Genomic DNA, 25,522 nt, shown 5'->3' with positions numbered 1-25,522 from the left:
AAATTTTCTACTGATACCAACCAACAGATAACAGTGCCTATTTCCCCACCCTCTTGCCAAGATTTAAACACACATACATACACAAAAGCAAAACAAAAAAACACCATTATCTTAATTAATGTGAAGGGTAGAAAAATGTATAAACATTAGTATAAGAGACATTATGCATCTTTTCACATATTTAAGAGACATTTGTATTTCCTTTCCTGGGAACTATGTTTCTTGGGAACATTTCTAATTTTCCTCTCGAGTTATTAGTCGTTTTCATAATGTATCAGTAGATACTTTGCATAAAGGAAATGAGCTCTTTGTGATGAACTGCATCTGCTCCCCACCAACCCTCCTGTCATTTGCCATGTCTTCCAATTTTCCATTACGGTAGTAGTTTTTGTTATGCAGAACTTTTTATTTTTATTATTTTTTATTTTTTAATTTTTTTTAAAGATTTATTTATTTGAGAGAACGAGAATGAGAGAGAGAGAGAGAGAGAGAGCACATGAGAGGGGGGAGGGTCAGAGGGAGAAGCAGGCTCCTCGCTGAGCAGGGAGCCCGATGCGGGAACTCGATCCCCAGACTCCAGGATCATGACCTGAGCCGAAGGCAGTCACTTAACGAACTGAGCCACCCAGGCGCCCAGTAATTTTTATTGTTTAATTGTGGTAAAACACATGTAATAGACCATTTTAATTTTTATTATTTTAATTTTCAGATTCTCAACCTCTGCACTGTTCTAGTGCTCCCTGAGAAGTTAAACACTCTCCTATCCCTTCACAAAAATGAGAGGAAAAAGCTGCAATACACTCTAATGACTGACACAAAACATTTATTAGTTTCTAACGAAAAGGCATATAAGGTAGGGCTATCAGAAAAACTAAGAGTAATTAAAATTTAAGGTCAGGAAGACTTCTTCACAGACAAGTAAGTGGTTAAATGTATAAATCCTATATATGTCACACTATTTTTTCCCCTTTTTGGTCATGGACTATTCCAGGAAAATTTAATTATACAACTTTTGAGGAGTTCTAACAGTGTCCACCCTAAAATGTTAAGTGAAATTGCTCCTAGAAAAATACTGGTTTGATGAGAAGACAGATTTTAGTGTATTTTGGAGAAATTTGGTTAGTTTCTGACTAGACTTCATTCCAGCACAATCATTACTCAGAGGGCAATCACTTTTTTCTTTTTTGAGAAAGGGCAAACTAAATTTTAAATTAGCATCAGAATTCTACCCATAATTACCCAATCAATATCGAAATAGATGCCATTAAGTATGCAAAGATTAACAGAATTTCAGTTACAAAATTTGGAGGAAAAAAAATCTTAATAATGTACAAAAATATTGACAAATTTAAGCTAGAATTAGCTCTAGAACATTTTATTTTTACTTTAAAAGGATGGACAACTAGAGATCAGCAGAAATGCTGTTAAAACTGCTATTTGCTTAAAGTTGTTTATATTAATGAAAAAAAGATTAATAGTCTCCAAGTTAAATTTCACAAAATGAAATCACTGCCTTCTGATTTAACTTTCAGAGTAAGACGGCAAAACCCAAGCATCAGACTCTCTTTTTCTGTCCATAAACACATATAAAAGTCAGCATCAATACAAATGATAATATAAGGAAATAAACACATGGTTATGTCTCAGGTCCCACAACAAAAGATATTATGATATTTAACTCTCCTACAGTAAAGTCCCATTTTTTTTTCCTGGAATAGCAGATTAATAGAAATGTGAAATCCCTAAATTTCAGGCAATTTAGTAATTGATTTTGATTTTGACACCAGATACTATGGTGTGAAAAGCTATATAAAACCCAAATGTTTTCCATGTCATTTAGCAAAGAAAGGAGGAGGGAGAACCTTCTACCAAACTTCACCAGCTACTCCATCCCAGGCCCAGTTTCTGATCACTCACTCAGTTCTAACGCTTCCAAATGGTCAACCTGCCCCACAGAGCTGCACCCCAACTCTTAACTCCTTTCGCATCAAGAGCCTAGTTTCCTTTCTGTCAACTGATTCCTAATTTTCCAGGAAACTCTGATTTTTCTGATTTCACATTGATCATAAACCATTTTAAATGGAAGAAAATGCTATAATGATTAAAATAATTAAAGTGGAGATGAAAACTAGATTACTTTAGTGTTATGGAACATGCATTTCAAGTGCTCTGCAAATATATGGGAAAGTAGCAAGAACACTCACCCTGCCTGGGTTCCTAACTACTCGGTATAGTACCATCTTGCTTTGATTACTAGTTAGGACAAGAAGGGAAGCAAAGGCTGTAAAACACGCATTTTGGGGAAACAGAATGGCACTTGAAGATTTCTTGGGAGTTCACCAAGGCGTTTTTATATCCATAAGGATTGTCAAACTTAGTACATCACAGTTATTAAAAAAGCAAAGGATTGGGACTCCTGCTTACCACGGAGTTTGGCAGAAACACATTTATATAGTCCTCCCTTGTAATCACACAGTCCTTTATAGACGATGAGTGTAACTATTATAAAGAGTCTATGACAGAAAAAAGAGCTTCATAATCCAGTTTTACTAGATTATAAAACACTCCTTCTCCCGATGCATTACTTTGTATATCTCTGAAACATCTGAAAAATACTTTTCTGTGACTTACTAGGCTGTAGGGAACTTTTAGATACATTACAATTATCTCTAGAAGAATTTGGCATCTTTCTCCCATTAACATTAACTGAATGTTTCACCTGGATCTTAAAGGACGGCTGCCAATTTTCATTTTTTGAGCCTCTCCGAGATTTTGAATGCTCTCTATCAGTCTGTTTTTTGAAGTTCCTATCTTTGGAATTCTTTCTCTGTCCATTTAACAATTTGTCTGGAGGTGAAGATGTAGGACGTAAATGATACTCATCTGGGGATCCTTTTTGCCGGTTTGGCTTCTTTTGTTCCTTATCTACTTCTTTCTGAAGCTGTAACGCTAGTAACCTATCCTGTTCTTCTTGTTTATGTCTCTCAAAAAGTAAGCGTTCCAAATCTATCAGTTTTTGGGTAAAGTTGATTTCTGTTTCCTCTTGGTCTGAGGAAGCTTCAGGGAACATTTTCCTTCTTTTTGCAGAAACGCATGGATCCCTGACCACTTCAGACAGAGATTCCGGATTTTTTCTTTTGGAAATATCTTTACTGATCGATAGACAAGACTCTTCATTTTCTGTCTCAACTGTATTACTTCCAATTATCTGTGTCATACCTGATATAGTGCACCCACTCTCTGTTTTGCCATAAGGCTTAACTGCAGCTTCCCCAGAGCAGGGAACTCTGCCTTCAGGTCCCTCATGATTTAGGACACTTAACTCTTTATCATGATTCGTTGGTCTCACTCTGACTTTCCCTTCAAGGCACCATTCACTACCATTGGCACATAACTGAGGCATAGGTGACTCTAAAGACTTTTCACCCTGTTCTTGAATTTCCATGCATATTTGCTGAGAAAGTGTTGGCATGTCTTCCTCAATTTCTGTATCTTGCCATGTAGGGCTCTTTACAACACTACTGTCAGTTTCCTGTAGAAAACAGAAAAAGACTGAGTGAACCACAGGAAAAACATCAAGTCATAATACAGAAGTCTAATATCGTGATACTCTAGCTGAGTTTTCACTACAGGATAGCATCACTACTAATAATGCATATTAATTCGTAATAGTATTTTTATTCTGGGTGCCAATTTAGATTAAGGCATTCCTTCATTTTCATTCCCATGAAAACCTACAAATTAAAACCCACAAACTAGATTCTGTGTATGGTCAATAAGCTTTCACCGGGACCTGACCTCTCTTTCACCTTATAAACTTCCTTTAGCCCAGAGGTTTTTAGTCCCTTTTTGTGCCACGGACTCTCCACCTTTCAGCATTTTGGTGAAACTTAAGAGACCTCTTCTGAATACTTTAAAATATAAAAATAAATACATGGGATTATAAAAGTAATAATTTATATTGTAACACAATTATATCATTCCTAATGTAATGTGCATCTATTAATACATTAAATACTAAGATCTATTGGGGCAAGTCTAATAACTTGTAATGCTGAAGTAGAATGAGTAACAATGGTATTTCAAGAAACCTGCCACAAACATAACATGATAAAAACCTGTGCTTTCCACTGATGACCAAAGGCACAGCTTTTGCTAACAGTATTATGGTTTGATGTCTACATTCGTAATTAAAGAACGAGAGGTTAGGTGAAAGTAAAGATAAACCTTTTCCTCCATTTAAGTTCATATGTACTCTCTGGATTCTAACCATAGTCCAGACCGTAGGTTAAGAACACTTTCTTTAAAAAAAAAGAGAAAGAAAGAAGAAAGAAAAAAAGAAAGAAAGAAGGAAAGGAAAAGGAAAGGAAAATGAAAAAAAAAAAAAAAAAGCCTTGCTTTTGCCAGTATGTTTTTCTTTTCACTTATAGGTCTTAGGTAAGTAAAGACCTAGGATTCGTTCTGACCATAGAAAAAAGCGTTAAGGCTTTGGTGAAAATCTGACTCAGAACAAAAATTACTCCTTGTTGTTAGAGACCTTAAATCTGTTTTGTGTGTGTTTTTTTTTAAGATTTTATTTATTTGTGAGAGAGAGAATGAGAGACAGAGAGCATGAGAGGGAGGAGGGTCAGAAGGAGAAGCAGACTCCCCGCCAAGCAGGGAGCCTGATGTGGGACTTGATCCCGGGACTCCAGGATCATGACCTGAGCCGAAGGCAGTCGCTTAACCAACTGAGCCACCCAGGCGCCCTTAAATCTGTTCTTTTACCTACTTTGCTTTGTCTTTATCATTCCTTATAGCATTTCTTATGAACCAGTCCAGTTTGGACTGGATCAATTCCAGGTTGCTTATGGAGTTTTGCTGTGAATATGAACACGAGGGTAGGACAAATACCCCCACCCTACAAAGCCTCTTCCATCCTCAGTTCTAGTATGAGCCAGACCATCTGGACTTGAATCCTCCTTCCAGCATTTCTACTTAAGGGACTCTGCACAAGTCTCTTATCTGCATGTGCCTTAGTTAATTCTTAACTGTAAAATGGGCACAAGAATGAATACCTTACCTTACAGAGTTGGTGCTTGGAGACTGAAGAAAATCATACATACATTATCTGGCACATGGTAAATGCCAATTAAATGATAGGTTTTAAACTACCTAGCTGAGTTTCTAAAAAATTTAGGAACCTCTTCGTAAAGGGTTAACAAAACTTCTCTGTAGGAAATCAACCTTGGTGTCAGCTCACATTTCCTAGTTCTATTCTCCTGGAAACCTGATAAAAAACCTCGTAACCTGTGTTACTAAGCCACATAGCTTATGGTAAAAATGATCTTACCGGTGAATTGCATCTATACTAGGAGAACTATGAGTGATCTATAAGTACCCAATGGGAAACCAAATCTTCGGGCTTCTGTGACTTATAACTCTTCTGACCTGCTGTGTTCCTTCCCAGGACCCCTGGAAACTACACCCAGGGGCTGTTACAATAAATAACTGACTCTTATGGAGCACAGGGCTTCTAAGCCAGGGTGCTTACCACATTCTCTGCATTGTCTCATTTCCAGGCTGTCACTTAGGAGCTCTACAGTGAAGACTGGCTGCACAGATATGCCTGATGCTACCCTACTAGCATGCTTTGTTTCTCATCCTCTAATTTTCCCTTAAACTGAAGTTGGTACCAGGGGTAGCCTATTTGGTTTTGTGAGTTTGATTGTCTAAGCCAGGGATCCACAAACCATGGCCCATGAACCAAATTTAGCCTGCTGCTTTGCTTTTATAAATAGTTTTACTTGATCAAAGAGAAGTCTATTAGTTTATGTATTGTCTACAGATGCTTTCAGACGAAAACAGCAGAGTTGAATAGTTGTGACAGAGACCACAGGGCCACAAAATATTTAATATCTGGCCCTTTAGAGAAGAAGTTTGTTGACTCCTAGTCTAGGTGAGCCTAAGATGACTAAGAAAGGGTATTCCATATACTAGAGTGACCAAAAAAAAAAAAAAGAAACTACAAGTATTAGCAATCTATAGCATTAGTAAACTTGCCAAACTAAGAACATCTTTAGCATCCACATACCTTAGACGTGGAGTCCTTCCTCCTTTCTTGTACAACTTCATACTGTGATGCTGACCCAAACTGAGATTTAGGTGACAAATACCTTACCCCAAAAAAAAAAAAAAAAAAAAGGTTTGCCAAAGTTTGAATGGTTTGACAGACAAGTGGCATGTAACCAACATAATAAGCCAGATTACCTATTTATGTAAAGGTTGTCTGGTCTGCTGTTTGGCTGATTGATCAGAAAGAGTGTATTTTATCTCGTCTCAGGTATTTTGGCCTAATTCCCAAGCAAAACTTAAAAGGCTGAGTACTATATTTTAGTGAAAAACAGCAGAAAAGGAAGTAAAAGTCAAATCTAAATATTTCTTAATTCTCAAAAAAAAAAATGCAAAAGGTAGATTAGCATCGAAACAACGCAAGACTATAAAGTCTGTCCAAAAGTAATGGAAATGACATTTTAAATCAGGAGAAAGGAGATGTTTCTTTTTAATGCCAGGAATTCTGGCTGTTTACTACATTTTTAATGTCTACCATTGGGAAAGCACTCATAATTAGATTCTCTACCACTCTGGTATATAGATTTTCTTAGATATATATTTTATATCAACTATTTGCCTAGAGAAATACAGATACATCAATACATCAGTGTAAGGGCATCTCTAAACTTCTAAGCATCTCTAATAGGCTGTTTGCCACTGAAAACATGGAAGTTTGTAATATGATGAAAAATGCTGTAAAAAAATGGGAATAAAGGACAGGTTATGAGATGGTAGTAGGTATATTTAAAAAACTGTAAAAAATCTAAACACATATATAACTATGCTTAAAAATGGCAGAAATGTCCTAAAATATTGGATGTCTTCAAGTGGTGGTAACTTTGGGTGATTTTCAAGGAGTATCTAGCTGTTGTTTTTATAATTAAAGAGAACAACAGAAAAATGTCTGATTGCAAATAATATGTAAAACTGTAAGTTCCACTGTGTCCAAAGTACCAACGAGTAGTATGTGGAAAAATAAAAATCTAGACAAAGATATCATATAAAGAGCAAAGAACAATATTCCTTATAGATTAGAGTATCTAAACCACATATTTAGTTGATTCAATCTTAAATACTTACTCTGCAAACTTGTAAGTACATGAACTACCTTTTCAATTGATAACAGAAAACAGGAGCCCAGGGTTAGTCTCTTTTATTTATTTGTTTTTGAGCACGCACGCACGCACATGTGTACACATGAGGGGAAGGGCAGAGACGGAGGGAGAGAGAAAATCTTAAGCAGGCTCCATGCCCAACACAGAGCCCAACCTGTGGGACATGTGGCTCGATTCCACGACTCTGAGACCATGACCTGAGTCAAATCAAGAGCTGGATGCTTAACCGACTGAGCCACCTAGGCGCACCTAGTCTCATTTTAATTTTGTTTCCCAAAGCTGAAGAATCCCTTCTGCCAAAGTTGGATATTAGTTACCAAAAAAGAATTACTATAGCATAATAGTTTTTTTTGAAATCCATAAGCAGAGAAAACGTGACTAGATACTTATTCAACATAATCAGGAAAGATTTATGAACTATCCTGAATATTCTTTATAACTGGGTAATGTATGAATACATGCTCATCCTAAAAAAGGAAACAGAAATATAGGACATATATACCATCATCCCTTTCCATTCCAATTTGCTTCCTCATACGTAACCAATTTTTTAAAAAATATGATTTCTATATAGTACACACTATCTCTTTTTTAAAACAATCATATTCTGTGACTTCCTTTTTTCACTTAAGTCTTAAAGATCTAAGAGAGTATATATCGGTCTACATCATGAAAACAAATAGTTTACAAGAGAAGAGTTACAAAACATATTTAAGAATCACAATACATTGTGGTTCAGGGAGAGGGATACTGACTGGGAAAGGGCACCAGTGAACCTTTTGAAAATATTCTGTAGCTTAATCTGGAGGATAGTTTATACATAGGTAAAAATTCACCAAAACTACACTTAAGATTAGTGCACTTTAATATAGGTATGTTACCATTTTTAAAAGTTTTAAATCTTTATATTACCATAAAAACCCAAAACTTATCAATGGTTTAAGTGGGGGGGATCACTGATTTTAAAATCCTTTATGGGGCCTCCTCTTTGTCCCCCACCTCAGAGACAATGACTATCCTGAGTTTTTTCTTACTTTTAAAATAGTTTTACCACACATTTGAATCTCTAAACATGAATTGCTTAGTCCTGCATGATTTTGACCTTTACATACACAGAATCATACATGTATTCTACCAACTTTTTTCATCACCCATTTTCATGATTCATGCATGTTGTCCTCAGCTAGATTCATTTTGACTGTTGGAGAGTATTCGATTCTACTTGATAGAGGACATCTGGGTGCTTTGGTTCTTTGCTATTATGAATAGCACTGCTGGGAACATTCCTGTCCATACCTTCTAGGGTTTCTTTGGCATCTACACCCTAGAGTCCTAGAGTATCAACCTTTTACATTTCCAACAAATTTGTAAGTGCTCCTTATCGTCTATGACACTTAATATTGCCAGAAAGCTTAATTTTTCCAATAGGATGATTTTGAAATGCTACCTCACTGTGATTTTAATTTGTGTTTCCTTAATTACTAATAAGGTTCAATATCTTTTCAAATATATATTAACTTTCAGGTTTCGTTTTCTATGAAGTCAAAATTTTTTACCTATTTTTCTACTGATTTTTTTCTTACTCAGAGGTGGGCATTTCTTTAATAGTACATTACCTTTTTTCAGTTAAATACGTTAAAATTTCTTTTTCTTCTTCTTTTTTTTTTTTTTTTTGTAAGTAGGTTCCATACCCATCGTGGAGCCCAACATGGGCCTGAACTCACTCATGAGATCAAGACCTGAGCTGAAATCAAGAGTCAGATGCTTAACCTAGTGAATCACCAAGGCGCCCCAAGTTAAAGTATCTTCTTATACATCATTTTATCCTCTAAAGGTATTTTGATAAAAACATTCTTAACCTTATAATCTAATTATTTTTTTTGCTCTTTAAAATATCCTTCCCCAGGACACCTGGGTGGCTCAGTCGGTTAAGTGTCTGCCTTCGGCTCAGGTCATGAGCCCAGGGTCCTGGGATCCAGCCCCGCATCGGGCTCCCTGCTCCGCGGGAAGCCTGCTTCTCCCTCTGCCTGCCACTCCCCCTGCCTGTGCACGCGCTCGTGCTCTGGCAAATAAATAAAATCTTCCAAAAACAAAATATCCTTCCCCAAAGATAATTTCCTTCATTAACTTTCTAAAGTTTTATAGTTTGTCTTTTTAGTAAGATCTTTCATTCGCCGTAATTGTTATACATAGTACGAGTGGAGACCCGAGCGCATTCTTTCGGCATACAGTCCACCGTCGCAGCATTTGACAAACTCATCCTTTCCCCATCGCTCCCAACATGAGCACTGACAACTACTGTACTGGTTACTCAAAGTACCCCAAAACTTAGCGGCTTAAAACAACAAACATTATCTCACTGCTACTGAGGGTCAGGAATCCAAGAGCAGCTTAGCTGGGTGGTTCTAGCTCAGGATCTCTCATTAGGGCCTAGTGAAAATGTTGGTCAGTCACCTAAAGGCTTGACTGGGGCTAGAGGATCACCTTCCAAGAAAGCACACTCACAAAGGTTATTCTGGAGGTCCCACGTCTTTCCTGGCTGTTGGCAGAAGGCCCCAGTTCCTTACCATGCGGGCCTCTCCCCAGAGCTGCTCACAACACAGGGCAGCTAAAATTCTCCACAGCAAGTAATCCAAAGAGGAAAGTCACAGTGCCTTTTAGAACTTAGTCCCCAACGTACAATGTCTCTTTGGGTAATTCTATTTGTATACTTAAGTCCAGCCCACGTTCAAGGGGTGGAGAATTGGACTCTGTCTTTTTAAGGGAGGAGTAGCAAAGAATTTGTGGACATATTTTATGAACACCAAAGCCCTCACGGAGGCTGCATAAATTGCTGTATTTCTAAACTATTACATTGCCTCAATTATTTTGTTTATCCATCCCTGTGCAAATACCACATATATTTACTTGTACATTTTAAAACATCCAACTCTCCACCGCACATTTTCTCTCTCTTTGGCAGTATCTGAAAGCCCTTTCTCTTCCATATAAATTTTTAATTCAGTATGTTAAGTTTGAAAAAAGGTTAGGATTGTGGTTTCAATTGCACAGAATCTGTTGCTCAGTTTTGGGAGCTCTGACATTTAGCATTACTGTAATATTAGATTATCTTCCAATCCACGAATCCTGCATATTTCTTTAATATAAAATTTTTTAATTTTATATAATTTTATATATTAAATTATATTTAATATAATCTATAAGACCTTATAGATTTTGCAGTAAATTTATTTCTAAGCACTTTTTATTTTCTAATGCTATATATAAACTGAATCTTGTTAATTTCCAACAGACTTTTTGTAGATTTTGCATCCACTAAACTTGCTAAACTCTTAATGGATTTTAAAAATGTATCTCTGACCTCTCAGATTTTCAATGTATTTGCTATATTCCACCTCTAATAACAATGGTTTCTTTTCCAAGCTCATTATCTCATTTCCTTTTATCGTCTTACTGTGCAGACTGAAATCTCTAGTACAACACTGAACAGAAGTGGTAAATAGCAGGCCACCTTTGTCTTTTCCTTAACAGGAATGATTTCAATTTACTACCGTAAAGTATGATATCTGATATAAATTTCCTAGTAGATATCCTTTAACAGGTAAGTTTCTTCCTATTCCCACTTTATTAAGAATTCTCATTCTCATGCTTTTGATATTTAAATGGTTAATAGTTAATAGGTTAACATTAAATCATCATCTAATATTAAGCCAGCAATGTATTCCTGGAATTGTCATTTTAAATATATTCTTTTTTTTTAATGTTTTATTTATTTATTCATGAGAGCCAGAGACAGAGAGAGAGAGGCAGAGGCAGAGGGAGAAGCCTCGATCCCAGGACCCCGGGATCATGACCCAAGCCGAAGGCAGACGCTCAACTACCTGAGCCACCCAGGCACCCCATTTTAAATATATTCTTGGGGCACCTGAATGGCTTAGTCAGTTAAGTGTCTGACTCTTGGTTTAGGCTCAGGTCATGATCTCAGGGTCATGAGACAGAGCCTTGCACTGGGCTTTGCACTCAGCTCAGAGTCAGCTTGAGATTCTTTCCCCTCCCTCTCCCTCCCCCTCTGGTTCCTCCCTCTGCTTGTGCACTTGCGCTGTCTCCGTCTGTCTCTAAAATAAATAAATAAATAAAGGAAGGAAGAAATAAATAATTTATTTTCAGCCTTTCTCCCTTTTTCTTTTTTTTTTTTTTTAAATATTTTATTTATTGTCAGAGAGAGAGAGTACAAGCAGGGGGAGCGTCAGGCAGAGGGAGAAGCAGGCCCCCCCGCCGCTGAGCAAGGAGCCTGATGCGGGACTGGATCCCAAGACCCTGGGATCATGACCCAAACCGAAGGCAGACACTTAACTGACTGAGCCACCCAGGTGTCCTGTTTCTCCCTTTTTCTGATATGTCATTTAAGGTTTTCTAAATACCACTTCAGCTACCTTCCAAAAGTTTTGATGTATAATACTTTCAGTTCTATTATTTCCATCAAGATTTCTTTAACCAATGAGTTACTTAGCAGTTTTTCTTAATTTTCAAACACTTGAGTGGTCTTTTTGTTAATCATTTTAAATTTGAGATGAAATCCTATGACACAAAATTAACCATTTTAAAATGTACAATTCAGGGGCGCCTGGGTGGCTCAGTTGTTAAGTGTCTGCCTTCGGCTCAGGTCGTGATCCTAGGTGGGATCGAGCCCCATGTCGGGCTCCCTGCTCAGCGGGAAGCCTGCTTCTCCCTCTCCCACTCCCCCTGCTTGTGTTCCCTCTCTCGCTGTGTCTCTGTCAAATAAATAAATAAAATCTTTAAAAAAAAAAAATGTACAATTCAGTGGCATCTTAGTATGTTTATGAAGTTGTAAAACCCCATCACCTCTACTCAGTTCCAAAATGTTTTTATCATCCCCAAAGGAAACCATGCATATGTTAAGCAGTAACTCCCCATTCCCACCACTCCCCAGCCACTGGCAACTACAAACCTGCTTTCTGTCTTTATACATGTACCTACTTTTAAATTCATCTGTCCATTTTTGTATTTCTAGTAAATTTTTATCTTTATATATTTCAAAGTATATATTTAGGTACGTGAAGATTCATGACAGTTACATCCTTTAAGCAGAACAATATTACATCAATATGAAATATCTCTCCTTTTCTCTTAATGGTTTTTGATTTCTACTTTGCATAACATCAGCATTAACAATACTGATACTGAGACATCTATTTTTCTCTTTTAATAGCAATCTCCTCATTTAACTGCCCCAACAAATCTCCATCTCCCTGCTCCAAAATGAAAATTTCTATGAGTTTTGGAAGGAGGCAAATTACCTGCACATATTTATTCAACGGAGCCAAAACCCCTTACATATTTTTATTAATTCATTTTTAAAATAGGCTCCACACCCAATGTGGGACTTGAACTCATGACCCTGAGATTAAGAGTTGCATGACCTACCAACTGAGCCAGCCAGCTGCCCCTATTTTTAAACTCTAGATTGTGGTTCTTAAACTTTTCCAACTGTTAATTACTATGGGAAAGCATATAACCTAATAAAATCATCAACTCTACCTGCTCCTGGAGGGGCGTTGTGAGGAGACTAAATTCAAACCACTACTAAATCACTACTGACTACCTGACTCATGTTTTTTGTATAGTAGAGAAGAAATATAGTGCATAAACTGAGAAAAAAAGGGTGGGGGAATGACCTAGATGCCAAGTTATAAACTCTTTCAGTGAGGATGACCTTGTATGGGACTAGCTTTTCTCATGTGAATCTAAACCAAGAGAAAAAGGAATCCAAATGGTTAATTCTGAGAAAATGGGAACGTGAAAATCCTGAGGCATCAAGATAAAAAAAGACTTCAGGGACACCTAGGTGGTTCAGTTGGCTAAGCATCTGATTCCTGATTTTGGCTCAGGTCACGATCTCAGGGTTGTGAGACTGAGCCCTGCGTGAGGCTCCACGCTGGGCACTGGTGCCTGCTTGGGATTCTCTCCCTCTCCCCCTGCCTCCCCTTCCCCACTCTTTCCCCCCCCTCTTTTTTTTTTTTTTAAGATTTTATTTATTTATTTGAGAGACAGAGAGAATGAGAGAGAAAGCACATGAGATAGGGGGAGGGTCAGAGGGAGCAGCAGACTCCCTGCTGAGCAGGGAGCCCGATGCGGGACTCGATCCCGGGACTCCAGGATCATGACCTGAGCCGAAAGGCAGTCGCTTAACCAACTGAGCCACCCAGGCGCCCTCCCCCTCTCTCTTAAAACAAGACTTCATATCTCTCTTCAGGATAACCAAGCATCTAAGCTAGCATCCTTATTTTCACTTTACATCAATCTGAGACCATCTTAGACCATCTGGAGAGTTTTCATGCAAAGTTCATGGACCAAATTTTAACAATCAGTGGACTAGATAAGCAAAAACACCAGCATACAGTAAGTGATCAATAAATAACCTAGGTGGCTCAGTCAGTTAAGCATCTGACTCTTGATTTTGGCTCAGGTCATGATCTCAGGGTTGTGAGATCAAGCCGCACATTGGGCTGCATTCTGGGCATGGAGTCTGCTTAAGATTCTTTCTCTCCCTCTCCCACTGGCCCCCTCCCCAACCCCCTATCTGTGCACACGCTCGTTCTCTCTCTCCCTCTAAATACATACATACCTAAATATTCATGTTCACTTACTTATGAATATCTCCAGTGTTTGTTTGTTTGTTCTTACTTTTCTTCTGAGACTTGGTTGTGACTGTATCAGATTTTCTGGAATTCAAGGGAGAAGCCAAGACACTTCCATCACAGAAATTGTTCTTCAACAGAAAAAGCATAACAGACATTTAAAAAAATTATAATAAAATAGGTTATTATTTTGACTAATTCAGAATCCACAACGGAATTTTTCAGGAATTATGCTCACAATGAAATTCTACACATCCTTTGAATAACACTGACCATGCAAAAATTAGTATAAATAGGATTATGTCCATCCAAGTTGGTCTACATTAATATATTTTTACTTTGCATTATAAAGCACAAAGGGCATGATGATACTAATAATTTTTCTAATGAATGGCTTCATAAAATTATAACTACCTTAATCTATAGGGGAAAATTCAAAGAGTGGTGGATATACCTGGAATAAAAGGTAATTTTCTGTAAAAATAATTTAATTTAGGGATTTAAGAGCATACCAATATCATAAATATTTACTTGCTATCCCAGTCTCACAAGCTTCTCACTACACTACTGGAAAAATTAATATACTTAGTGATGGTAGACATTTGGCCCTGGACCACCAAACTTTCAAGTAAACCCAGAATTCTTCTAAAATATCAATAGATCTACTCTTTTAATCCCTGTTAAAAACAAGAAGGTTTGGAACAAGACTCTTGACAGGTAAAGATGACCCCAAATTCTCCTCTTTGATGTCTTTTCTTACCTATGTCATTTGTTCTTCTATTGATCAATGTCTTTTATTTGATTTCCTGATTGTGTACCTTTTCAAAACTATTCTACTAAAATTTTAAAAAGATATATATATATATATTTAAGAGGGCAGGGGTGCCTGGGTGGCTCAGTTGGTTAAGCTTCTGACTTGACTTTGGCTGAGGTCATGATCTCCAGGCCCATGTTAGGCTCTGTGCTGGGCATGGAGCCTGCCTGGGATTCTCTCTCTCTTTCCCTCTCCCTCTGACCAACCTCTCCCTCTAAAAAAAAGGGGGGGCATATAATCTAAAACTTAGGTATACTATTATGAATAGTAGGCCTCTCAAAAAAAAAAAAAATCCCAATTCTGGATATACTTTGTTTGGGTAAGTATATTTTAAGGTATTTGTTGTTTAAAAGCAGAGGAATTGTTTTTAGAGGCTCTCAAACCTCAATGTACACCAGGCTTCCCTAGATGCCTCTGGGAATGGTATTCCCTAAATCCCATCCCCGAGAATCTGATGCAGATTTAGAACAGGTATGGGGATTTGTATTTTAAAAGAACCCCAGGTGATTCTGCCAGGTTCTTCCAAATCACTGGGTCCCATTGTACTCTCAAGTCTTAAAGTATGGTTTTATCATCCTTTCTTCTATTCATGTAGTAATTTAACTACAGCAAGATAACAAAATCCAAGTCTAGTGTATTACTTAAAAATTTAATGTGCTTCACTTCCAAAAAGTGATTTGCATCCATACAATGGAATATTATGCCATTCTTCAAAAGAATTAGATAAGACTATATGTATTTACAGGAACAATCTCTAAGATATATCAAGTTTAAAAAGGCAAGGAAAAAACAGTGTGATTGATACATTCCTTTTAGGTGAGTAAGAAAATATAAAATTAGCACTGTTAATAGTGCCAACTTTTGGGGAAAGAGACTAATGTAATGGAACAGGAATGAGAATACAGAAGTGGAAGGGGAGAGAGGAAGCTTTCACTTTGAATAGCTTTCCTACATACTCTGAATTTACTAACATAGAGCAAATATGTAACATGCAAAAATTTTAACAATATGCAAAAAAAAATTTGTTTTAAGTAGAGCAAATATGTCAGAAATTGCTTCTAGTCATGGTGAACACTTCCTCAGATCTTTGAAAACCACAGAGTCGGGAAGCGCAGCTGGGTTAAGTGGCTGACTTGGTTTCAAGCTCAGGTTGTGATCTCCGTGCTCGGGGTGGGGTCTGTTTGAGATTCTCTCTCCCTCTCCCTCTGCCCCTCCCTCTCATGCTCTCTCTTTAAAATAAGTAAATCCAGAAAGAAAAGAAAGAAAAGAAAGAAAAGAAAGAAAAGAAAGAAAAGAAAGAAAGAAGGAAGGAAGGAAGGAAGGAAGGAAGGAAGGAAGGAAGGAAGGAAGGAAGGAAAGAAAGAAAGAAAGAAAGAAAGAAAGAAAGAAAGAAAGAAAGAAAGAAAGAAAGAAAGAAAGAAAGAAAGAAAGAAAACCACATAGTCTAAAGCAATAGAACATTAATACTTCAAAGTTCTCTCCTAAAACTTACAATATTAATGCTTAGCTTCCTTGCTATTTCTTCATCACTTTTCAGTTGTTCTTCCATCTCTCTTCGCCTTTTTTCTGCCTGTTGTTTTTCCTCCTCTTCCTCCTCTGCTAATAATCTCTGTATGTATTCTTCACTGGCTTTGTTTTCTTCTTCCTCACTGGCTCGTCGCTCTGCCTCCACCTTAAAAATGATTAATAAAGAACACTTCTCTGAACTTTTTTAATATACTTGTAATATATATATATATTTTTTTAAAGTAGGCCCTATGTCCAGTGTGGATCCCAACACAGGGCTTAAACTCATGACCCTGACGCCAAGGCCTGAGCTGAGATCAAGAGTCAGACACTTACCCAACTGAGCCTCCCAGGTGACCCTATCTTGCAATATTTTTTTTTTAAGTTTATTTACTTATTTGAGAGAGAGAACAAGCAGTAGGGAGAGGCAAAGGGAGAGAGAGAGAGAGAGAAGCAGATGCTCTGCTGATCAGGACCCCGAGACAGGGCTCGATCCCAGGATGTGGAGATCATGACCTGAGCCGAAGGCAGACGCTTCACCGACTGAGCCACCCAGGCACCCCTACTTGCAATATTTCTCAAGAAGAATGGTAAAAGTAATAAAAAAGAACAAATTGGCAAGAATTAAAATGTTTCAAATGGAGTACAAATCTGAAGGCAAATTCCTGCCAAACAGTTCAAGATGTCTCTTCAAGGAAGCCTTCCCTAATCAGCCCAATGAAATCTTGATCAAACCACCATCCCTCTTCACCGCAGTCCTACCACACTTTCAACTACACTGTTACAACATTTGTGGAAATGTCTCTAGGTAATATTTTTCCCTGGTTAACTCAATGCTACGTGCTTACTAACTTAGGCCCAGATTTCTGAACCAAACGCTAACAAAGGGGATGGAATGATAAAAACTGAGACTAATCAGGGTTTAACCCTGCAGTTAGGAAGAATCCCTCACACCTAGTTGGCAGGAGTGGAGTGGCTGCTGAAGCAGCAACCACGATGGTGATTACGTGATTTACAGATGAGGAAACAGACGCAGAAAAGCAAGTAACTTTCTTAGATCATTAAGTGGCAGAGTGGAGACTCAAACTCAAATTCTAAGACTTGAGGCCATGCTCGTGGTCATTTAAACTATACTTCCTGAAAGAAATAATACAAGAACTATTTCAGAAATCCAAAGGATTTGACTCAAGAATTAAGTCCTTGATCCAGTTCAAGTGTAGGAGACATAAGGGAAAGTTTGTTAAAGACAAAGTTTTCTTGCTCATAAAAGAAAGTCATAGGAAAAGACTGCTGTTCCCTCCTCTGCCTGTTGTATATGCACCTGAGGTTCAAAACTATGCAGCCATTTTGCTATTAGCCTGAACTTAAAGTACCTGATAGAAGTTAGCAAAGAAATGGAGCTAGAGCTCTGAATGAACCCAACCCTGAAGCCCCTACTACCTTTGGAATTCCAGTTAATTACAATGTTCTTATTTAAGGTAGTTTAAGTTGGGTTTTCTTTTACTTCTAGCCAAAAGCATCTTTATAGAACCTGTTCTCACTACACTGTTTTAAGGACTAGATCATTCCTTCAAAACCCTTACTTAAGGGACGCCCTGGGTGGCTCAGTCGGTTGGGCGTCTGCCTTCGACTCAGGTCATGATCCCAGGGTCCTGGGATGGAGTCCTGCATGGCTCCTTGCTAGACAAAGGAGCCCGCTTCTCCCTCTGCCTGCAGCTCCCCCTGCTTGTGCTCTCTCACTCTCTCTGACAAATAATTAATCTTAAAAAAAACCCTTACTTAAGGGGGCACCTGGGTGGTGCAGTCAGTTAAGCATCCAACTCTTGGTTTCAGCTCAGGTTGTGATCTCAGGGTTGTGAGCTTGAGCCCCATGTCAGGCTCCAAGCTCAGTGTGGACTCTGCTTGAGATTCTTTCTCCCTCTCCCTCTGCTCCTCCTGCCCATGCTCTCTCTCTCTCAAATAAATAAATCTTTAAAAAAATAAAATAAAACCCTTACTTAAGGACACTGCTTAGACCATATGTTGACAATTAAGTTAACCATCATAACTATTTTTTAAGATTTTATTTATTAGAGAGAGAGAGAGAGAGAGCACAGCGGGGCGAAGAGTAGAGGGAGAGGGAGAAGCAGACTCCCCACTGATCAGGGAGCCCGATGCGGGACTTGATCCCAATACTCCGGGATCATGACCTGAACCAAAGGCAGACGCTTAACCAACTGAGCCACCAGGTGCCCCAGCCATCAGAATTATTATTTTAGGTCTTCTGGAACTTGCATGGTCCAATACAGTAGCCATTAGTAGCTACACTAGCAACAGGTAGCTATTGAGTAGTTGAAATGTGACTAGTCCAAATTTATGTAGTGTAAGTACAAGATACACAAAAGGTTTTAAAAACCAAGTAAGAAAAAATAATGTAAAACCTTTAGATGTTTATACTTTAGACGCTCTTCTGTAAACATCACTCCTCTCTTTTCCCATTAGGTCCTTCACAATTAGCCCTTCATGCTCTCCTCATCTACACTCATTATTTGTGTCCCCCAAAATTCATATGCTGGAGCCCTAATCCCCGATGTGACAGTATGTGGAGGTAAGGGCCTTTGGGAGGTAATTATAAGGGTGAAGCCCCTATGAAAGGGGCTCCTTATAAAGAAGAAACAGAGAAATAATCTTTCTCGGCCTTATGTGAGGACATAACGAATAGGCAGCTGTCTACAAGCCAGGAAGCAGGCCATCATCCAACAGCAGATCTGCCTGTGCCTCAATCTTGTACTTTCCAGATCCAGAACTGTGAGAAACAAATGGTTTTTGTTTAAGCCAACCAGTTTATGGTATTTTTGTTATAGCAGCCCCAATGGAATAAAACACCCATAATCTACCACCCTTTTTCCATCCTTTAAGCTCAAAGCTTCAGGGAAATGAAAAAAATCTTTCATAATTAAATGCTTAAGAATCACTATCAAAACTAACTCAATAAAAAATTCACAAGCTAGCAAGATATAAAATTAATAAGCAAAACTCAATTACATCCATATATAGAAATAACCAGTTAGTAGTTTTAACAGTTGAGAAGACAAAAATGGTGTAGAAAAATTGGCAAAAGACATGGACAATTCACAGTGCAAAAATTATAAAAATGTCCCTTAATTATATGAAAATATAATTTTCCTCATAATAAGAAAAATACCAAGTAAATCTACACAGAGATAGGACTTCCAGCTTCTAGTAATGCTGGAGTAAAACACTGGTGGAAGACATCTTCCAACAGAATACAATTTTAAAACCTGGACATTATATAATAAGCAACTACCAAAGGAATTGGAGAGTGAACATAATCAGACAAACTGCTCCTCCTGGTTTTAAGCCTGGAGCTAACATAACCTAACACCCATGGAGGAAACTGACCCAGACTTAGGGTCACTTGATATTCTAAAAGGTTCACAAACAATTTACTGGGGAAAAGATGCTCGTTACAATACATGGGGGTAGAATAAGGGAATATTTGTATGAGGAAAAAAAAAATCAATCTCAACTCCTACCTCATGTCATACTCAAAAACTAACTGAATGGATTATAGATCTAAACATAAGAACTAAAACAAATTTTGGAAGAAACTTTTGTGACCTTGGGTTAAACAAAGTTATCAAACTGTATACCAGGCGCCTGGGTGGCTCAGCTGGTTGGGCCACTGCCTTCGGTTCAGGTCATGAACCTGGAGTCCTGGGATCGGGTCCCACATCGGGCTCCTGGCTCAGCGAGGAGCCTGCTTCTCCCTCTGACCCTCTCCCCTCTCATGCTGTTTCTCTCTCTCTCTCTCAAATAAATAAATAAAATCGTTAACAAAATTTTTCTTTAAAAACACTGTGTATCTAAAATTAGTAAATTTTCCTATATTGAAATTTACTATAGATAAATTCTACCTCAACAAAGTATTTTTTTAAAAGAAAAACTATGCCAATACCACTTCTCACCCATCAGATTAGCAAAAATTTAAAAGCCTGACAGTACTCTGTTGGCAAGGGTATTTTGAAACAGGCATTCTCATTGAAAATGCAAAACGGTACCCCTATAAGGGAGAATTTGGCAGTTCTAACAAATCTACATGTCATTTACCCGAAACTTGGCAATCTCACGTCTAGAAATTTACCCTGAAGATCTATATGCATAGTATTGCAGTATTATCTGTAATTAGAAAATACTATCTTACTCCCTCTTGAATAATATGGAGTGATTTCCAGGGGATATTACCAAGTAAAAAAAACAAAGTTCAAAAGAATATATAGTATGCGATATTCAATAAACAAGAGCAGTTATATATCTATTTATCTTTACAAAAAACACCAAAGGAAGGATAAACTACACAGTGATAAAATTAGTTATCTACAGTGTGGTGGACACAGGGTGGATAAGATACAGGACGGAGTATCCACTCTGAGAATAACTTTTCATGTTATTTTTACTTTGGGGTGCATGTTAATATTCTATACATTTAAAAATATACAAATAAATTAATAAAGATGGGAAGGGAATATGAAAAAAAATCTATCACATAAGAGCACAAATTATATATAAATAAATCTAGTAACTACTGTGAACACATGTAAAAAACAGAGCCTTTGTAAAGTACATTAAAATTTATATTTCAATATATATTATTTACACAGGCATATATGGGGCACCTGGGTTCTCAGTCAGTTAAACGATTTTGGCTCAGGTCATGATCTAAGGGTTATGGGATCAAGCCCCTCAGGGGCACCACACTGAGTGCTGAGCATGGAGCCTGTTTAAGAGTCTCTCTCTTTCCCTCTGCCCCTTCCCCCACTGTGGCACATGCATACACTCTGTCTCCAAAAATGAGTAAGATATATTTTTTTAATTTTATTTATTTTTGACAGAGAGAGAGCACAAGCAAAGGAAGCAGCAGGCAGAGGCAGAGGCAGAGGGAGAAGCAGGCTCTCCGCTGAGCAGGGAGCCCGATGCGGGGCTCGATCCCAGGACCCTGAGATCATGACCTGAGCCGAAGGCAGATGCTTAACCGTCTGAGCCACCCAGGTGCCCCAAATGAATAAGATTTTTTTTTAAGCAAACACAAAACTGTATGTAAAATCTGAACCTGAAAACACAAGAGAATTCTTCCAAAAAAGAATAACTACTTAGTACCTACCTTGCTTATCTCCTCCTCATATTCTCTTCTCAATTCCCCGGGTCTACTTAATAAGCGAACTGGCTGATAGTCATCAACTGTTTCAGATCAAGAAAGAAAATAATATTATAGGCAACACAGAAGTTTATGGCTAGCTTTGATTTTTCATTAAACCTGTATTAATATGAAAACGTGAAATCAGAATAAATGTACAATTATTAAGAGCTATAGCAATACCTTCTCTGTGGAGTGCCATTTTATTTTTTTCTAAAGGTTTTATTTTTAAAATAATTTTAAGTAATTCTACACCCAACCTATAGCTCAAACTTACAACCCCGAGATCAAGAGTCGCATGTTCAATTGACTGTGCCAGCCATGAGCCCCTATGAAATTCCACTTTATTTTTTAAAAGATTTATTTATTTGAGAGAGTGAGCACGCACACTAGTGGGAGAGGGGCAGAGGGAGAAGATGACTCTCCCCTCAGCAGGGAGCCCAACAAGGGGCTCGATCCCAGGACCCCGGGATCATGACCTGAGCCGAAGGCAGACACTTAACCAACTGAGCCAGCCAGGCACCCCTGGACTTTCATTTTAAAAGAAAGTCCAGGGGTGCCTGGCTAGCTCAGTCAGTCGAGTGTGTAACTCTTGATGTTGGGGTCGTTTTTTTTTTTTTTTTTTAAGGTTTTATTTATCTATTCATGAGAGAGAGAGAGAGAGAGATGCAGAGGGAGAAACAGGCTCCCTGCTCTGCAGGACCCTGCCCCAGGACCCTGGGATTACGACCTGAGCTGAAGCCAGTCACTCAACCAACTGAGCCACCCAGGCGCCTTGGAGTCCTGAGTTTGAGCCCCATGTTGGGTGTAGAGATTATAAACTTTAAAAAAAAAGAAAGTCCAGAGTTTTTCTGGTTCACAATGGCACATGAATACATATACTTAACTCTTGTTCTAGAATCTATTAAAATAACAGTATTAAAGGCATTTTTAAAAAGTAATCTTACAACAGCAAAGAGATTAGGGAAGGGTCAATCAGTAAACAGAAAACTTTAACAAATTTCTAGAAAATGGGACGGTGATGTAAAAGAGACGACTTATACATCAGAATGAAGAAAAATGCATCCTTTGGAAAGGAAGGTGAGTCAGGAGGAGATCTGCCCCATATACTGGAGGAGCAGCTCAGACTCAAAAACACAAGGCACAACAGAGACCACAGTGAATAAGTGTGGGACAGGGAATTAAAGTTCATGATCTGTTAAATCAGAATACTTAGCTGGTAGGCGTTTCTTCCTAGATGTGTGTATAAGTGTATATATGCACACTCAAAAGTTATTTTTAAAGTTTTGTTTATGTATTTATTTGAGAGAGAGCATGAGCACTTGCGTGAGCAGGGGACGGGGAAAGGGAGAGAAGCAGATTCCCCGCTGAGTGTGGAGCCTGACCAGGGGCTGAATCCCACAACCTGAGATCATGACCTGAGGAGAAATCAAGAATCAGATGTTCAACCCACTGAGTCACCCAGGAGCCCCTCAAAAGTTATTTTTTAAAGAAACTGAATTACCTGGACAGAGCCAACAGAGCTAATATGAGAGGTGGTGACCCAGAGCAAAGCCCTCTAAAATGTGGCACTTATGGTGGCAAAGCATAATGGCCAAGCATAACCTCAAACAATGTCTGCCAGTCACCACTGCCAATATACATACAAGGAGCGTTATTCTAGGCCCTCATTTTTATTTATTTTTTTGAAGGGCCTCATTTTTAAATGTGAAAGTAAAACCAAGGATCATGGGACATTTCAAACGAATCTACAGGATTAAAGAAACACTAAGCCACAAAGAGGGGAAAAAAATCATCTCGAGTTAAATCTAGAAAAAGAGAACACAACTGCTCTTTTACCGGGGCAGCTGCTACTCAACTCCAGCTGACTACTGCCACGGGGAAACTGGGGTCATCCTTGCCATATTTTCTGATTTTTTCAAAACAATCCGGAAATCCATATTTTAAAGTGAAATCTCCCAATTTTAAATGTTGGCACTGAATGGGTCACATAACACATGTCTGCAGGCTTTACATGGCTTGCAGACCAGCAGTTTGCAAATTTGTAGAACTAAAAACAGTAATGTAACTGCGTAACAGGTAGCAATGAAGTATGCCAAATTCTTATTTTAGCTGTCAAGAAGGATTCATTTGAGGCAATACAGTGGGAAATACAGGAGAGAAAAGTGTAAGTCTCCTGAAAAAAACAGTAGGGGCTAGAAATGAAGCCCAGGAAGACAGGGAGGGACAGCGGCACTTCACTGATAGCACTTCAAAAAAAGGAGGCTAGGATATGTGTAGAGGTAGTGTAATATCGCATGTGAGAGCTCAGGGGGCGGCAAATTTTTCCCATAAAGGGCAAGATAATAAATATTTTATGCTTTGTGGGCAATGTAGTCTTTGTTGCAGTGACTCAACTCCTGCCACTGTAAGCACAAAACCAGCCATTGGTATAGATGAGTGCCTCTGTTCCAGTAACACTTCCTTTACAAAAAAATATGCAGGCCAAACTTGGCCTGACTCTTGATTTCGGCTCAGGTCATGATCTCAGTGTCATGAGGCTGAACCCTGCCTGGGGCTCCACGCTCAGTGGAGAGTCAGCTTGAGAGCTCTCTCCCACTCCCTCTGCTTCTCTCCCAACTCGCTTTCTCTCTAAAATAAATAAATAAATAAATAAAATCTTTAAAAAAGAGATCAGAATGGTAAATTTTCTGTTATATGCATTTTACCACCATAAAAACAACAATAATCAAAACTTCTGTTAAAAAGAAAACTACAGGAGGATGGCTTGTTTCCTCCCCTTAGAGAGTAGCATACTCTTTGTGGTCATTTTGTAGAACAAAAGCCACCTTGGATAATCACCCATAGTTAATGTTTTGGGTGGCAACACTGGGTTTTTACTTAAAGATTTAAAATGGCTTTGGAATAAACATTAAAAAAGAAAAGAAAAAAGAAAACCACAGGGCTATAATGGAGACAGTTAAGGTCCCATAACAGTAAACCAAGATTTAATATCTAACCTAACTTCAGCTTCAACCCCCTCAAATGTAACCTTTAACCACCCAAACTGATATTTCCTGTAGGCAATCCTGAGAGGCCCCTTAGGAGGGCGACCTTGCCTAAACACTGCATTCCTTGCTAATAAATTATTATTTGTTTTTATGCTTTAAATATTTTTAAATATTTGTTTTTAATTTATTTTAAATATTTATTTGTTTTTATTTAAGAGTGAGAGAGAGTGGGTGTGGGGGAGAGGTTCAGAGGGAATCTCAAGCAGAATCTCAAGCCGACTCAACGCTGAGTGCCAAGCCTGATGTGGGGCTCGATCCCACAACCCTAAGATCGTGACCAGATTCAAAATCATGAGCCAGACACTCAACCAACTGAGCCACCCAGGCACCCCATTATTTTTTAAATGGCTCTTCTCTGCCTTTCCTTCCCTGCAGCTCAGAGGAGCCCTCTACTGCTTGCTGGGTGAGATGCTGCCCAATTCATGAATCGTTCAATGAAGTCAATTACGTCTTCAAATTTACTTGGTTAAATTTTGTTTATTTTCTTTACAGATTTGTTTCCAAGTTTCTTTTTATTATTTATTTATTTGTTAGCGAGAAGGAGAAGCAGGCAGAGGGAGAAGCAGGCTCCCCGCTAAGCAGGGAGCCCTATGTGGGACTAGATCCCAGGACCCCGGGATCATGACCTGGGCCGAAGGCAGACGCTTAACTGACTGAGCCACCCAGGCGTCCCTAAATTTTGTTTTTTAATACTCCTATATGATATCAAACATCACAAAATTAAAAACAAACAACAAACTGGGAGGAGTTATTTGCAAATACATAAATCAATAGAGAATTAAATTAAATTTTCCCACTGTACTTAATATTGCTGTCTTATAGTGAGTGTTCTTCCTGAGCAGCCAAGATTCATTAAAGGAATTTTATCCTCATACTCTTTTATTCTGAAAGAAAAATCCAAGTTAATCAAAGAACTGAATGTTCAAAACTGGACCAAAACCAAAAATCACAATAAACCTAACTTGAACAATTAAGTCGTTTATAAAATTACTTTTATCATTCAATTTGACTCTGCTTGCATCATCATGGAAATAAAGTTTTCTTCTCCCAATTAAATTTGTTCATCTAATCTTCCCCTAAAACCTGTAGGG

The 25,522-nt window shown here is 38.2% G+C and overlaps 1 protein-coding gene across 3 annotated transcripts in view; it reads right to left on the bottom strand.

Moving 5' to 3' along the window:
* Positions 1–589: 589 nt before the first annotated feature.
* Positions 590–25,522, bottom strand: part of RNF168 (ring finger protein 168) — a 38,389-nt gene continuing 13,456 nt past the window's right edge. For 2 of the 3 annotated variants that reach the window (XM_027585517.2, XM_027585518.2), the window contains exons 3-7: positions 21,349–21,425; positions 16,174–16,353; positions 13,877–13,998; positions 6,074–6,155; positions 590–3,532 (exon numbers count right to left, since the gene is read on the bottom strand). In XM_027585517.2, coding sequence (XP_027441318.1) covers positions 2,582–3,532; positions 6,074–6,155; positions 13,877–13,998; positions 16,174–16,353; positions 21,349–21,425 — 1,412 coding nt within the window. In that variant the 3' untranslated portion in view covers positions 590–2,581. The remainder of the gene's footprint in view (positions 3,533–6,073; positions 6,156–13,876; positions 13,999–16,173; positions 16,354–21,348; positions 21,426–25,522) is intronic. The other variant, XM_027585519.2, reaches the window with a different exon arrangement.

Source organism: Zalophus californianus, chromosome 1, assembly GCF_009762305.2.
Source record: "Zalophus californianus isolate mZalCal1 chromosome 1, mZalCal1.pri.v2, whole genome shotgun sequence".
NCBI lineage: Eukaryota > Metazoa > Chordata > Mammalia > Carnivora > Otariidae > Zalophus > Zalophus californianus.
Note: the sequence above shows the minus strand (reverse complement) of the source record. Positions and strands in the feature narration are given on the sequence as shown.